At 42.6% G+C, this 14,942-nt stretch overlaps 1 protein-coding gene across 3 annotated transcripts in view; it reads right to left on the reverse strand.

Moving 5' to 3' along the window:
- The window catches only part of SYAP1 (synapse associated protein 1), a 31,472-nt gene extending 19,803 nt beyond the window's left edge, over positions 1–11,669 (reverse strand). Inside the window, exons 1-3 of one of the 3 annotated variants that reach the window (XM_060137147.1) lie at positions 11,322–11,669; positions 4,606–4,724; positions 3,730–3,796 (exon numbers count right to left, since the gene is read on the reverse strand). In XM_060137147.1, the coding sequence (XP_059993130.1) occupies positions 3,730–3,796; positions 4,606–4,724; positions 11,322–11,514 (379 nt within the window). In that variant the 5' untranslated portion in view covers positions 11,515–11,669. The remainder of the gene's footprint in view (positions 1–3,729; positions 3,797–4,605; positions 4,725–11,321) is intronic. The other 2 variants (XM_060137149.1, XM_060137148.1) reach the window with 2 other exon arrangements.
- Positions 11,670–14,942: the final 3,273 nt, after the last annotated feature.

Consider the following 14,942-nt stretch of genomic DNA (forward strand, 5'->3'; position numbering starts at 1 on the left):
GCCATTGTGGGCCTCCAGACGCAATAGCCCGAGAAGGACACATCATCTATGTAGTATTCTGGCCAAGAATGAATAATCTGAATCTAATCACGAGGAAATATCAGACAAAGCCCAAATGAGAAATGGTCTAGTTAAAAAAAGGAGGGGGGAGTATTCTTCAAAAACATTAATGTCATAAAAGATGAAGAAAGGCTGTGAAAATGTTCCAGATTATAGGAGGCTAAGGGACATGACAAAAAGTGCAGTACTGTACCCAGGACTGGATGCTGTACTGAGGGGGAAAATGTATAAAGGACATTGCTGGGTCAAGTGACAAAATTAGACTATGAATATTATATCAATGTTAAATTTCCTAAAGCTGGTAACTGTACCACTGGTGATTATGTAAGAGAATATCCCTACTTCTTAGGAAATGCACACTGAATGGAATGGAAAAAAAAGACACAGAGTGAGACAGAGAACGTAAATGATAAGGCAAAGGGACTATAACAATCTAGGTGGAGGGTATACGGGTGTTCTCTGTACTACTTTTATTGTAATTTTTCTGTACATGGAAATTATTTCCAAATAAAAAGCCTTTATAAAAAGTTACTGTACTTGATTCATGACACAAAGTGATAAGGAGGTTGCAAGATAAGGGCTTAGGAACTGAGAAAAGGGTTGTCAGGAGTGAAAGCAAATGAAGAAAGAAAAGGGCAAATTGGAAGCAGTAAACAAAAGGGCTGGGACCAAATTCTCCATTAAGTCTTCAGAAGCAAAAAGCTGGGGATGCAAAGGCAACTAACACGCAGCCTGCATCATCTGGGGCTCACAAGAAAGAGATGATTACAACTCAGCAGGATTATAATGCCACACGACAAACAGTAACCACCTGGAGAGGCGAGTCCCATGGAATTGAGAGAGAGTGAGTGAGTGAGTGAGTGAGTGAGTGAGTGAGTGAGTGTGTGTGTGTGTGTGTGTGTGTGTGTGTGTGTGTGTGTCTGGGCAGCTCTACTGTCTGAGCAGCTCTACTGTCTGAGCCGAGGGCATGGCTAAGGCTGTGGAGCTGGGTGGTCAGCACGGAAGACAGCAAATGCAGAGGGTCCTCATATTTTTGCAGAAATAGTGCCTTTTACTATTCTTCAAAACTCAAATGGAAGACATATCCTATTGGGTACCAACTGATAGAAAAGTTATCTGCATGGATGGATGGATGGATGGATGGATGGACACATGGACAGGCATCTGGTTCATTCTTTGGCTCATCCTAAACAAGCAAATGGTGGCAATTATAATCCAAATTCTGTTAATTATAAGGTAAAATTAACATATTCTCATACTTTTTAAAAAGTTAGGGTAAAGCCCCTTCAAAACTTTTTTCTTACACTGTTTAACATTTTGGTCTCCATTTTCAGTCTATTCACCTTGGGCAGCCTCTACTCGTGCCACTTACCCTAGAATAATGAGGTCCTCCCAAGGCCCAAGCTACTGGTATGGAGGAGACACCCCCCCATCTCCCTGTTCCTCTAAGATGGTTCTTTTTAGGGTGACCAATAACCTCCTGCTTGCCCAATCCCATGGATATTTCTTAGTTCTTTTCTCCCTAGGCCAGTTTCCTTATCTGGAAAATGGAAATAATAGGAAGTACTTCAGAGAGTTACTGTGACCGTTAAGGGAAGTGATGCACGTGCCTTTCCTCATGGTCACTGTAAATGGAACTCACCTGACCTTGCTGTCCTTGAAATTCTTCCCTCTCTGTGCTTTCATTGCTTTTCTCTCCTAGCTGTTCTCTCTCTCAAGTAAATGGGCACTGGTTTTAACGGCAGATGTGTTTCATCACTTACTAGCTGAGCAACCTTCAGCAAATTACTTAACCTTGCTGATCCTTCCTTTTATTGAAGGAGATGTTGTATATAAAGTGCCCAGCAGGCTCTCAGAAACTGCCGACTCCTTCCATTCTTCCCCGTCCCCTCAACACTGGAGATCTCTACTCAGCACTGTTCACGCTGGACACGCTCTTCACTGAGAAGCTCACCTACTCTCATGGTTTTTACATGACTTGACTAACAATCTGCATCAGCAGACAGAATTCTCCTCCATGCTTCAAACAGGACTAAACTGCTGCTGAACCCCATTCCATTAATTTAAAGCAGTGCTGACCAACAGAACTTTCTGCAGTGATGGAAATGCTCTATATCTGCACTGTCCAACATGGGAGCCACTAGCTCTATGTAGTGATCAGGCACTTAAAATGTGGCTAGTGCGACTGAGGAATGGATTTTCCCGATACGCCACCTTTGTTCCCTTCCTTGACTTTGTACATGTTCCTCTCACCAGATGTCTAATAAGCACCTCAAGCAATTCCATTCCTGGGTATATATCTGAAAAAAACAAAACCACTAATTCAAAAAGATACATGCACCCTTATATTCATTGCAGCGCTATTTACAGTAGCCAAGACATGGAAGCAACCTAAATGTCCATCAACAGATGAATGGATAAAGAAGATGTGGTGTATATATATATACTCATATATGTGTATGCACACACACACACACAGGAATACTACTCAGCCATTAACAATGAAATTCTGCATTTGCAACAACATGGATGGACTTGGAGGGCATTATGCTAAGTGAAATAAGTCAGACAGAGAAAGACAAATACTGTAGATCACTTATATGTGGAATCTAAAAAATACAACAAACTAGTGAATATAACAAAAAAGAAGCAGACTCACAGATAGAGAGAACAAGCTAGTGGTTACCAGTGGAGCGGGGAGGGGCAATATAGGAGAAGGGGGTAAAAAAAGGGTTATTATGGGATTATACAAAATCAAGTGTGTGAAACTTTTGAAAACTGTAAAACACTAAAGAATTTAAAGAATCTTTCGCTCAATTAAAAAAAAAAAAGTGAACCTGCCTCCAAATCTTTCACCCCCACTCCTTCCACAGTTCCCATCTCAGAGGCACCAACGAGCTCCTATACCAAGTCTCTGAGCCAGGGTCAACTTTAGTGCTTCCCACGAATCACTAAGTTATGCTAACCTGTACAGTACTTTATTTGTCCCAAAGAGCTACTTCCCACTTTTGAGTACTTAGGAGCAACAATGCCTGATGGGAACTTACCACAGGACTAACTAGTTCTGTTTGAATCTGTGGTACTGCTCAAACAAACTTAAGTATTTTACACTACTTTTGCCAAATTCAAATACATGAGGCCAGTTTTGTGTCTGCACACCACCAAACAGTAAAAGCAGGCATTTTGAGATCTTGCAACTGCAAACATTTAAATAAGCATTTGTCAGTAAAGAAATGTATTGAGTAAGTTCCCAAACTCCCCGTGACTTTTCACGGCCCTCTGTCACTTCCCTGGAAAGCTCTTTTGTTTTTTCTTCTGAACAGAATGGGAAGGGAGCCAACATTTGCTAAGTGCCTATTAGGTGTGCATCAGACACTGTGCTGGACCTGTAATAAAATAAGAAATAAAAGCTCACTCTTTCTCTGTCAGAGCCAGCTCCCCAGAAGGGCTACCTCACCCACCATCATAGCCGCCAGGAACTATTTCCTTCCTTCCTTTAAACCCTGAAGGTTTATAGGTTTGTCCCCACTAGTCTTTGTGCTACCTGAAAGATGAGGGCGTAACTTAGACATTTTTGTATTCTCAGAGCCTTAGCGGGGTGTCTAGCACATAACCGGTGTTCAATAAAATTTGGCAGGCGAGTAGGTCACGTATAAACCTGTACCATACCTGATTTTTTGGTATGCTGCTCCTCAACAAATTTTTTCTGTTCCTTCTGAAAATCTCCTATAATTGTCTGTTAAAAAATACATACAGTTATATTACTTTTAAAAGCTTATTATTAGATAAGAATTACGTTCAAGACTTGTGAAGTCTATTTGAGATATTTTATTCATTTTCTTCAAACAAAGAGACTAAAAAAGTGATACTTCTTCCCTTCCCCAATAAGAGGGGATCTTCGACATTTCCGAACTCTAAGTGTTCAGCTGCCTTTATGACAGATGATCTTTTCAAATGCAAAAATAAAATGAGTTAAAAACTGAATTTTTGTTTTATTCCATAAAACAATAAAAGACAGGTCAAATCTCATTCTAACAAATAGTACACACAACGAAAATATCTAAATAATAAGCTATCTAAAGTTTAACTGATGACCTCCTTAGTTCAAATAGTTACCAACATAAATGAAATTCCCTAGGCCTGTACCCCACCACTGCAAACAATGAACAAACTCACCTCTTAGTGTCTTAAAAGGGTTGTTCCTATTGGTCTAGGACTTTTAAAACTTACCCAAATGATACAAAGGCATAAATGTATTCTGAAATGGTTATAGTTGAAAATTAAACTCACAATATGAAAAGCTTACTATTACCCAAAAGTATCAATGTATTTTAGAATATATTAAAACAAAAACAAAGGTTATTTAAATCAGGTAACTTATAGCTACTTATTATACAAAAAAGAGAGAAAAAACCCCAAGAATGTGATATTTATCAGAATATGATACCCTGCTTGGGTTAATAAAGTTCGTAAGAAGAAGGGACGATTATATTAGCTGCTAATGAATTTCATAAACTTCTATTTCCAAAAGATATTTAAATGTACCTTATCAATGATGTCATCTATCTTTCCTTCTTCTACTGATTTCTTTATTGTTTGTGCTGTTTCAGCAACTGATTCAGTTATCTTTTTTGTAGCAGCAGTTGCAAAGTTAAATAGATAGTCTGCAAAGAATAAAAAAGAGTCTATGCTCCATTCCGGTACAGTGGTTATTGTATTTGTGATTTCTCCCTTAATAAGTGCTTGTAAGACTCTTAAACCGTAGGGCATGTTCCTTGTTAATGAGGACTTGAAACAATGAGCGAGAAGCACTGACAGTACTCCACTTTCTCAGTGGACAGGCCATCCATACTGGGCCTTTAATTCATTGCTTTCAAAGACTGTTAGCATAGTCCCCAGTTCACCCCAGTAGCTGTTTCAAACTTATCTTGCCCTTCTCCAGTCTCTAGTTCTAACTTATCTCAGCAAGTTATCTCCCCGCCTACTTTACAATAAGATCAAGGCTACTTTTTACTTTCTTTCCTTCCTAGACCCTAAGTATCCCATCTTTATTTTCTCCTTCCCTCTTGATCAAAAAAGAAGGAAAAAAGCCCCTCCTCTCCTAGATTAACTCATCCCATGATAAATCTGGGGGATTTTTTAATAAATAGAAATCTTGGCAAGCCCTAATATAAATCTCTTCACTAATAATAAGCAAATATATAGAATGAAATTCAAACCGGAACATACGAACTTCACAAGACAAAACGAAAACACAAAATTAACTTTTCTAAAGACCTGAAAAGACATTTGTATCAAGGCTCTTTTTGCACTATGATATGAAGGTGTATTTCTAGACAAACATCATTTCAAAGTCCACATTCTACAGAATCTGGGCTGCAGGAAGCGACCTCAGGCAGGTTGTAGTGGGGGATGCTCCGGGCAACTGGCCTTCAAATCTCATCCCACAGAAAATGCTCCGTAAGTTAGGGCAGACTTGCCTCTGCTACTTGCCCGTGCTGAGGGGGCAGGTGGGCTGACTCACAACACTCAGGCAGGGAGAAGACCCCGCTAAGAACGGCCCAGGGAGCCTGGCACCCCTGATTAAATGGGTGGTGCCACAGAAAATCAGGAGATTCGTACTGCTACCTGGGAGCAGAAGTACTATCTCCTGATCCGAAGGACCATCTCTACCACTTACCACCTCCTTTAGCATTAAACAGTCTCCTTTCTCCCACTGCGTCTGAAGGCGTTCATCTGTTCCTGGTATCAACACCCACTGTGACTATCTCAGGAAGCTCCTTGTCTCTGGGCTCATTCCTGTCATCCTCCTCCTCCTATTCTACACTCATAGGACCACAAGAATTTCTCGAGTATCTCCAAGGAGGCCCCAAATATGTTATTCCTTGGTTTGAAACACTTTTATCAGCCCTTTCTTTTCCTGGCTAACTCTACGCATGCTGTGAGCCTCTGCTTACACATCACTTCTCAAGAAATGGTCCCCGGCTCCTTGGCCAGCGTAGGTGTCCCCAAGAGGTGTTCCCTCACCACCTGCGGTGCCAGATCAACAACATCTATGACACTCTATCCATTACCTGGTGAATGTGTCCTCTCAGCTAGACTGAAGACCCATCCTGAGCCCCACTGGGGCGGGACCAAGGCTGTCTGATTCACCAGTGTATCCCCAGAGAGTGACCAGTAAGTACTCGCTAAATGCATGAATGGGGAGTGACATAAACGCTGAGCTTTAGGGAGATCCCTGATTTCCCTTTGGTTGTGACTAGCCTATTTACCCAGAGTGGTATGATAAAATGGGTAGACGGCCACACTACTTCCTAAAAATATTCTCTGCAGATAGATAAATCCAAACTTCTAAAAGAGCAGGGTTCCCTGTAAGATTTTCTCAGGAATACCTTTTGAATTAGATTCGTCTTTTTTTTTTTTTGGCCACACCACATGGCTTGTGGGATCTTAGTTCCCCAACCAGGGATCGAACCCAGGCCCCCTGCAGTGGAAGTGCTGAGTCCTAACCACTGGACAGCCAGGGAAGTCCTGAGAAAGCACAGTTCTCGCCCTCAAGGGATATCCATTTCTCAACAAACAAACCAACGAAAAAGGATTCAAAGACAAGAGGAGCTAGATTATTCATTAAACTGAGGCACCCCAGAAGGGAGGGATGTCTCCCAAGAGTAATTAGAAATTCTGAAGTCAGAGGAGTGGGTGGTGGGAGAGCAGGACAAGAGGTTTTCAGGTAGGACGCTCAAAAAGACCAGAAGTCTGCTATTGTGCAGAAGAGGTCAGCTGACACCAAGTTAAAGACAGTTTTTATGAAGTGGTTAGAAAAACTGAGACACAGATAAGAGTTAACAGGAAGTAACAGGAGTACAATATCCACTTCAGAGACTTAGGCACAAGGAGAGGGTCTGAACTGAAGTGGCAACCAAAGAAAAGCAAGTCTAAGTAAAACGTGAGTAGACGCAGCAACTTTATGGAAGGAGGGGGCAGACCGCTAACCCTTTACCTTCATTTTCATCATGCCACAACCATCCCAGGAAGAGTGGGTATAAGTAGCCCGGTTTACAGATAGGGAAGCCAAGGCACACAGAGGATAAATGATTTGTCCATGAAGGTGGGGCAGACCTGGCTGACTGCCTAGCCAAGAGCCTATCTGCTTCCTCCTACCTAAAGAAACCCCAATTTTGGTAGGCGCTCAGCAAACCTGGGGGTGGTCTTGGCGACCCCTGACACAAACAACAAAGGTCCTTTCTGTTTAAGCCTGTTTGTTGGACTTACTGTAATTTGCAAATGACATCACAATAAAGACAATAAGTAGTATAGGGAATTCAAACACAGGCTACCTGCCTCTAAATGGCAAGCTGGTGCCCCAATCCCACATTGCCTCACGTCAGATGAGCAAGTGACAAGGGCCTGCAGAACTGAATGGATGGTAAAGGTAAAGAAAAGCGGGAAGGTTCTCAAAAGGTCAGAAAAAGAGTAAATTTATCAGAGTAAATAGAGGAAGGTAGAGTTTAAGGCTTGCTTCTAGAATAGGAAAATAATACAGAGACAGTGGTTTTTAAGGCAGCTTTAGAAAATTAATATTCTTATGAAAAGGCTGGTTAATTTTTCAAAAATACTATATATTTCACACAATTTTAGAATCTTCGTGTTGGAAGGGACTTTAGCACTTACCTTATTCAGCCTCCTATCCAGGTAGCCCCACTTCTAGGGATGGGGAGCATATGACTTCGAAGGGCAGACAATTATTATTGTTAGCCATCTCTAATTAGAAAATCCTTTTCACATCCCTTGTCATTTCTACCTCTCAGACTTAGATCTTAAGTAACATAAAATGACTTCTTTTCTACCAAAAAACCTTTAAAAATGTTGAGCGATGCCCCTAAAGTTTCTTCTTCTTGAAGCTAAAATCCCCTGTTCTTTTTAGTATTGTTCACAAGCCATGGGACCCAAGCTCTTGACCATCTGCACTGCCCTCCTCATGGTAAACCTGGGTCTCTCATCAGAACCGAACTGGGTATTTTACTTCTATATCAAAGCAGACATATATTTTCCTACATACACAACTAACTTTTGGAGTCCTTAGTTGTAAACTAAGCAAGTGAGGCATCTAGAACTTGAAATGCACTTTCCCTATAGGAAAAGAGGATGGTCTAATTAACACAGCTCTACTGAAAACACTAATAGCATTTTTCAAAGGAGAAGGAAGAGGAGGTGGCCCTTCCTCCATTCCTGGGCACGGACTGGCCTTAGGGACAGTTTTGAAAAAGCCAAAGCTTATCTCTGGCCACCCTCCCACTTATTTAAGCTGTGGAATGACTCATACTACACTCTCAGAGGTATGGGTTTGTTTTAGAGAAAGAGTATAGATAAGAGTATAGATAACTGGACTTTAACAAAAACCAACTAACCAATCTGCGCTGAATAAGAAGTTACTCTGGGGTATGAGGCCTTGGGAGGTAGGGAGAAGCTCTTCAGTGACTTTCCTAATAAACTGCCCTCCTTCTGTGATCACAGTAAGTCCTAAGTTCATCAGGAGGGAGAGCCAAGGATAAGGTTTAATTTGGGGTTAGGAAGTGGAATATAGGCCTGGGTGTCCGCCACTCCTAACTGGTGCCTAATTTATAAAGCTGCCTAAATGTAGAAATAGGTCACCGTTGATCGCCTGGAGGGGTGGGATAGGGAGGGTGGGAGGGAGGGAGCCGCAAGAGGGAAGAGATATGGGAACATATGTATCACTGATTCACTTTGTTATAAAGCAGAAACTAACACACCATTGTAAAGCAATTATACCCCAATTAAGATGTTAAAAAAAAAAAGAAATAGGTCACCTCGTGAACCAGAAGTATTTATGATCCAATCTTGAAGGGAGGCACTCAGAAAAAGTTTACAGAACAAATGGGGCCCCAGGAAATTCCATGTAGATTTTATTATTATTATTTTAAGAAACACTGTGCTTTCCAAATATTTCTTTTTTTAAAATTAATTTATTTTTATTATTTATTTTTGGCTGCGTTGGATCTTCGTTGCTGCGTGCTGGCTTTCTCTAGTTGCAGCGAGCGGGGGCTACTGTTCGTTGCGCTCCTTGGGGCTTCTCATTGTGGTGGCTTCTCTTGTTGTGGAGCACGGGCTCTAGGTGCCCCGGCTCGTGGGTTCTAGAGCGCAGGTTCAGTAGTTGTGGAGCAGGGGCTTAGTTGCTCCGCGGCAATGTGGGATCTTCCCGGACCAGGGCTCGAACCTGTGTCCCCTGCATTGGCAGGCGGATTCTTAACCACTGGACCACCAGGGAAGTCCCTCCATGTAGATTTTTAAAAGGCCAAAGAAATGAATCTACTCAGTGGGAATCAGGCACAGAGATGTTTAACTTCACTTTTCAAAACAGAGATGGGTCTTTCTAAATATACCTCTTAGGATCACTATGTAGAAATAAAAAGTATTTAATCATCTCTTGTCTTTTTGAGGGGTTGTGTACAAACTAGGACCTTTACATCTTTTTTAAATCAAATTTCGGAGCCAAAAGAGCTCTAATTTCTTTGGAAACTTTGCATTCACAGTGTGTGTGTGGGTGGGGAAGTACTTCCATCTAACCTTAGCCTACCCAACCTCAAGAGAGTCTGGGGAGGCAGACTTCCCTGGTATTCCAGTGGCTAAGACTCTGCGCTCCCAGTGCAGGGGGCCCGGGTTCGATCCCTGGTCAGGGAACTAGATCCCGTGCTGTAACTAATCCCGCTTGCCGCAACTAAAGATCCTGCATGCTGCAACTAAGACCCGGTGCAGCCAAATAAATAAATAAATATTTTTTAAAAAGAGAGAGAAAGAGAGTCTGGTGAGGAAAGAAAGGGATGGCAGCGTTAAGCTCCGAAGTAGACATCCATATCGAAAACATTAAAAAAATATTTGGGGGTCTTTATTACGAAATATAAACATGAGATTTCAATAAAGCCCTAAGCTTTAAGAAGCCACTTTTGATACTCCTCTGAAGATAAACGAAAATGATTCTCCATGTTCTATGAAATCAAGGAAACAATCATACCCAGCTTTTCCTAAGGTGGTCCCACTTTTATTTATCCCAGCTACCTAACATAGCCTCTCTGCTCTAGTCAACTTCACCTCCTTACATCTCTTGAATATTCCAAGCTCGTTTCTCCCCAGTTTTCCACACAGGAAATAGCTGTTCCCTCTAGTGATTTCATTGCATAGCACTTAGTTTTATTTCTCTTGTACACTGTTTGGAGGCTTGGGGCTTAGATTGTGTACTGCCATGATTTGAGATTATGCCTGTTCTCCCTGCCTCTCCACCCCACAGTAAACTTTTTGAACGTTAGAGCCTTTCTTATTCAAGTATGTGTTTCTCCACTCTCAGGCTCCAGCCTGTCCTGTGCTCTTGCCTTGTAGTGTCTTGAAGTAAATTCTTTAAAATTGCTTGCAAAATTTAATCTCTCACTTGTAGTGTTGTCTGCTTTAGGGCCACCTTCTTAAAGACGTTTTCTTTGACTATTTAAGCCTGCCAAGATCTCTCCAGGAGCAGAATTACTACAGCATGTGTTTATTCCGCATGCCTATTATTTATACCCTCCTCCTGAACTAGACTGTAAGCTGGGAAAGAGCATGGGCTTTGAAATTAGACAGCCCCAGGTTCAAATTTCCCTTCTACCATTTACTATCAGCATAACTTTGGGCCGCTAACTCTGTGCTCGTTCTCCCAACTCACTGGGGTGTTTAAAGAGATGAATCGTTCACAAAACATCTAGTGCTGAAACTTGCAACACAGACAATAACTGGCAACTACTTTCCCGCCTTAAGGAAAAAGATCCCAATGCACCTAAAAGGACATGAACCTGCCTGCCATAGGCCCTAATAACTCCTCCTCAATTTACTTGGGACGACACATTCTGACCTAAGGGCAAAAAGGCACTCGAGCTCCTCAACGTCCCCTGTCCTCTGGGCGGAAGGCGGTGGAGATGAAAGTTGGTGAGTTGAACAAAACAGATACCTCGTCAAACCTAAAGACGTGGAGCCCCACTGCTTTACTGCGGCCCTGCTCCCAACATTGACACACTCTGCAAAGAGTGACATGTCACTAGGAACTTCAGGCACAGGATTTGACTGCTAGATGAGGCTTCGGCCTTGCCCAGATCCTCACCAACGACAGACACACCTTCCTCTCCCCACCCCACACCCCCGACCATTGGTGGCCCACGCCCAGGAGGTGGGATGCGGGCGCTCTCCGAAACTCTGTGGTCCCGGAGGCCGGGGAGACTCACTGCCGAGGCCTTTGGCCTGGTGAAGGAGCTCCTGGTCCCCGGCTTCTTGTAGCTCCCCTTCCACGGACTCCGCCACCGCCTCGGAGCGCTGCTCGGGTGGAGCGTCTCCCTTGGGCTGTCCGTCTCCCTGGTACTGCCGGTCACCCGCCTCCGGCTGCTCCAAGCCAAACCAACTGCTCAAACCCCGGAACATCCCGCCCGCGGGGCCGCCACCGCGGTCGGGGTCACCGGAGACCCTAGCGGGTGCCACCTACTCCCGACTCTACAACGCGCGTCTCCCACGGCGATAATCGGAAGTACGACCTCGAAGCAGCCAGTCTATGTGTCGCCCCACCTCCACTGTTACTCAGCTGCCGGCCGCGCTAGCGTCACTTCCGGACAAAGGCCCCGCCCTCCCCGCTGACTGTTTATTTCGTAACTCGATAAGGCGTTTGGAAACCGGACAAAGGGCTTTCCCCACGTAGTCCCGCCCCGCTTCCTTTTCTCCTCCCTCGGCTTTGTGGGTTCCTGATCTAGGCCAGTACGTCGCGTCTTTGTCACTCTAAGCAGCTCGGCTGGTGGTTTAGTCTCACCTTTTCTGGTTCTGCAGGGTTGGCCCCGCGTACATGGATGTCTTTAATCTCCTTGTGAGTCCGCATCAAAACTAGCCCAGGCCCTCTGTGTCCACCTACCAATTTACAGGGAATACAGGGGACGGAGGAAACTATTAAAGGACACCACGGGATGCAGGGAGCAGAATCTAGGCTGTGAGAGACCACAGTCTGACGACCTTGTTTCTTCAAATAAATTGCAAGCAAGGGGGGAAGGGGAACCTATAGATTAAAAACGACCTAAAAAACAACCCATGGCAACTTGCGGATTTTCTTTAGATCCTCAAACAAACACAGTGGAGAAAATTTTTTGACGTTTATAAGAATTGGAAATTTGGGGACTGGATAGTTCATGAGATTAAGAAATTGTTAAGCTTAAAAAATTTTAGTTGTGCTAGACAAACAAAATTTACCACCTTAATCTTTTTTTTTTTTTTTTTTTTTTTTTTTTTTGCGGTACGCCGGCCTCTCACTGCTGTGGCCTCTCCCGTTACGGAGCGCAGGCTCAGCGGCCATGGCTCACGCGCCCAGCCGCTCCGCGGCATGTGGGATCCTCCCGGACCGGGGCACAAACCCGTGTCCTCTGTATCGGCAGGCGGACCCTCAACCACTGCGTCACCAGGGAAGCCCCACCTTAATCATTTTTAAGTGTACAGTTAAGTAGTAGTAAGTACATTCACATTGTTACAAGTGGAACCAATCTCCACAATTGTTTTCCTGTTGCAAAACTGAAACTCTGTACCCACTAAACAACTCCGTTCTCCGTTCCCCCCATTCCCTGGCAACCAAGCTACTTTCTGTCTCTATGATTTTTGACTACTCCAGGAACCTCATATAAGTGGAATCATACCACATTTGTCTTTTTGTGACTGGTTCATTTCATTGAGCAGATGTCCTCAAGGTTCATCCATGTTGTAGCATCTGTTAGAATTTCCTTAAAATTCTGCCTTAAAAAAGGCTACTTCGAACACTCTTTGACATAAATTGTAGCAGTATTTTTTTGGATCTGTCTCCTAAGGCAGGGGTCCCCAACCCCTGGGGCCGCACAACAGGAGGTGAACGGCAGGCGAAAGAACGAAGCTTCATCTGCTGCTCCCCATGGCTCGCATTACCGCCTGAACCGTCCCCCGCCCCTCGTGGAAAAATTGTCTTCCACGAAGCCGGTCCCTGGTGCCAAAAAGGTTGCGGACCGCTGTCCTAAGGCAAAGGAAACAAAAGCAAAAATAAACAAATGGGACCTAATTAAACTTAACAGCTTTTACAGAGCAAAGAAAACCATCCATAGAATGAAAAGACAACCTACTGAATAGGAGAATATATTTGCAAAGGATATGACCGATAAGGGGTTAATATCCAAAATACAAAAAGAGCTCATACAACTTAATATCAAAAAAACCCAAACAACTTGATTAAAAAATGGGCAAAAGACCTGAATAGACATTTTTCCAAAGAAGACATACAGATAGCCAACAGGCACATAAAAGATGCTCAACATCACTAATCATCAGAGAAATGCAAATCAAAATCGTAATGTGATATCACCTCACACCTGTCAGAATGGCTATCATCAAAATGACCACAAATAACAAATGTTGGTGAGGATGTAGAGAAAGGGAACCCTTGCACACTGTTGGCGGGAACGTAAATTGATGAAGCCACTGTGGAAAACATTATGGAGGTTCCTCAAAAAATTAAAACTAGAACTACCATACGATCTGGCAATTCCTCTTCTGGGTATATATCCAAAGAAAATGAAAACACTAATTCGAAAAGATACATGCACCCCGATGTTCATAGCAGCATTATTTACAATTGCCAATATATGGAAGCAACCTAAGGGTACATCAACAGACCAATGGATAAAGATGTGCTATATATATGCAACGGAATACTACTCAGCATAAAAAGGAATGAAATTTTGCCATTTGAACAACATGGATGGACCTGGAGGGTTTTATGCTTAGTGAAATAAATCAGATGGAGAAACACAACTACTGTATATCATCACTTATATGTGAAATCTAAAAAATAAAAAACAACCAGTGATATAACAAAAACGGAGGCTATCTTAAAAAAGGCTGAAGAGTATTCCATTGTAAGTATATTGCACATTTTGTTTACCCATTCATGTGTGATGGACATAGGAATTATTAATTTTTAAATTGTGGTAATTGTGTGTGTGTGTATTTAAAAGAGTTCTAATCTTTTAGAGTCATACTGAGATATTTACCAATGAAATAATAGGATGCCTGGCATTTGCTTCAAATTAATACAGGATGGGGGAAATGTGTGGGGATACAGATGAAACAAACCTGGCCATGGATTGATAATTGTTGAAGTTCGAGTTTTAGGTTTGCTTTTCTATATATTCAACTTTTCCCACAATAACGTGTAAACAAATGGACAACAACAAAAAACTGGCCAAGTGAAAAACTCCCCCTTCAGAGAAGGGAGTTCATGAATGTATTTCCCAAGCACAGTCTTAAGCATTAGGTATTCCTCCACCCCCCACCATCTTGAGAAGAGTAGCCTAGTTCCAGTGACCTGTGTGAGTATGTGGGGGACAGATTACAATTCTGATTTCCTTGCTCTCCAGTTTTCCAGCCTGAGGTATATTTACAATTCTGGTCCAGGACTTTTTTTTTTTAATTGGAGTATAGTTGCTTTACACTGCTGTGTCAGTTTCTGCTACACAGCAAAGTGATTCAGCCATACGTGTACATATATCCCTTCTTTTTTGGATTTCCTTCCCATTTAGGTCACCACAGAGCACTGAGTAGAGTTCCCTGTGCTATACAGTAGGTTCTCATTAGTTATCTATTTTATATATAGTAGTATATATATGTCAATCCTAACTTCCCAATTCACCGCCCCCCCGTTCCCCCTTGGTATCCATACGTTTGTTCTCTACGTCTGTGTCTCTATTTCTTCTTTGCAAATAAGATCATCTATGCCATTTTTCTAGATTCCACATGTATGTGTTAATATACTATATTTGTTTTTTTCTTTCCAACTTACTTCACTCTGTATG

This window comes from Lagenorhynchus albirostris, chromosome X (assembly GCF_949774975.1).
Source record: "Lagenorhynchus albirostris chromosome X, mLagAlb1.1, whole genome shotgun sequence".
NCBI lineage: Eukaryota > Metazoa > Chordata > Mammalia > Artiodactyla > Delphinidae > Lagenorhynchus > Lagenorhynchus albirostris.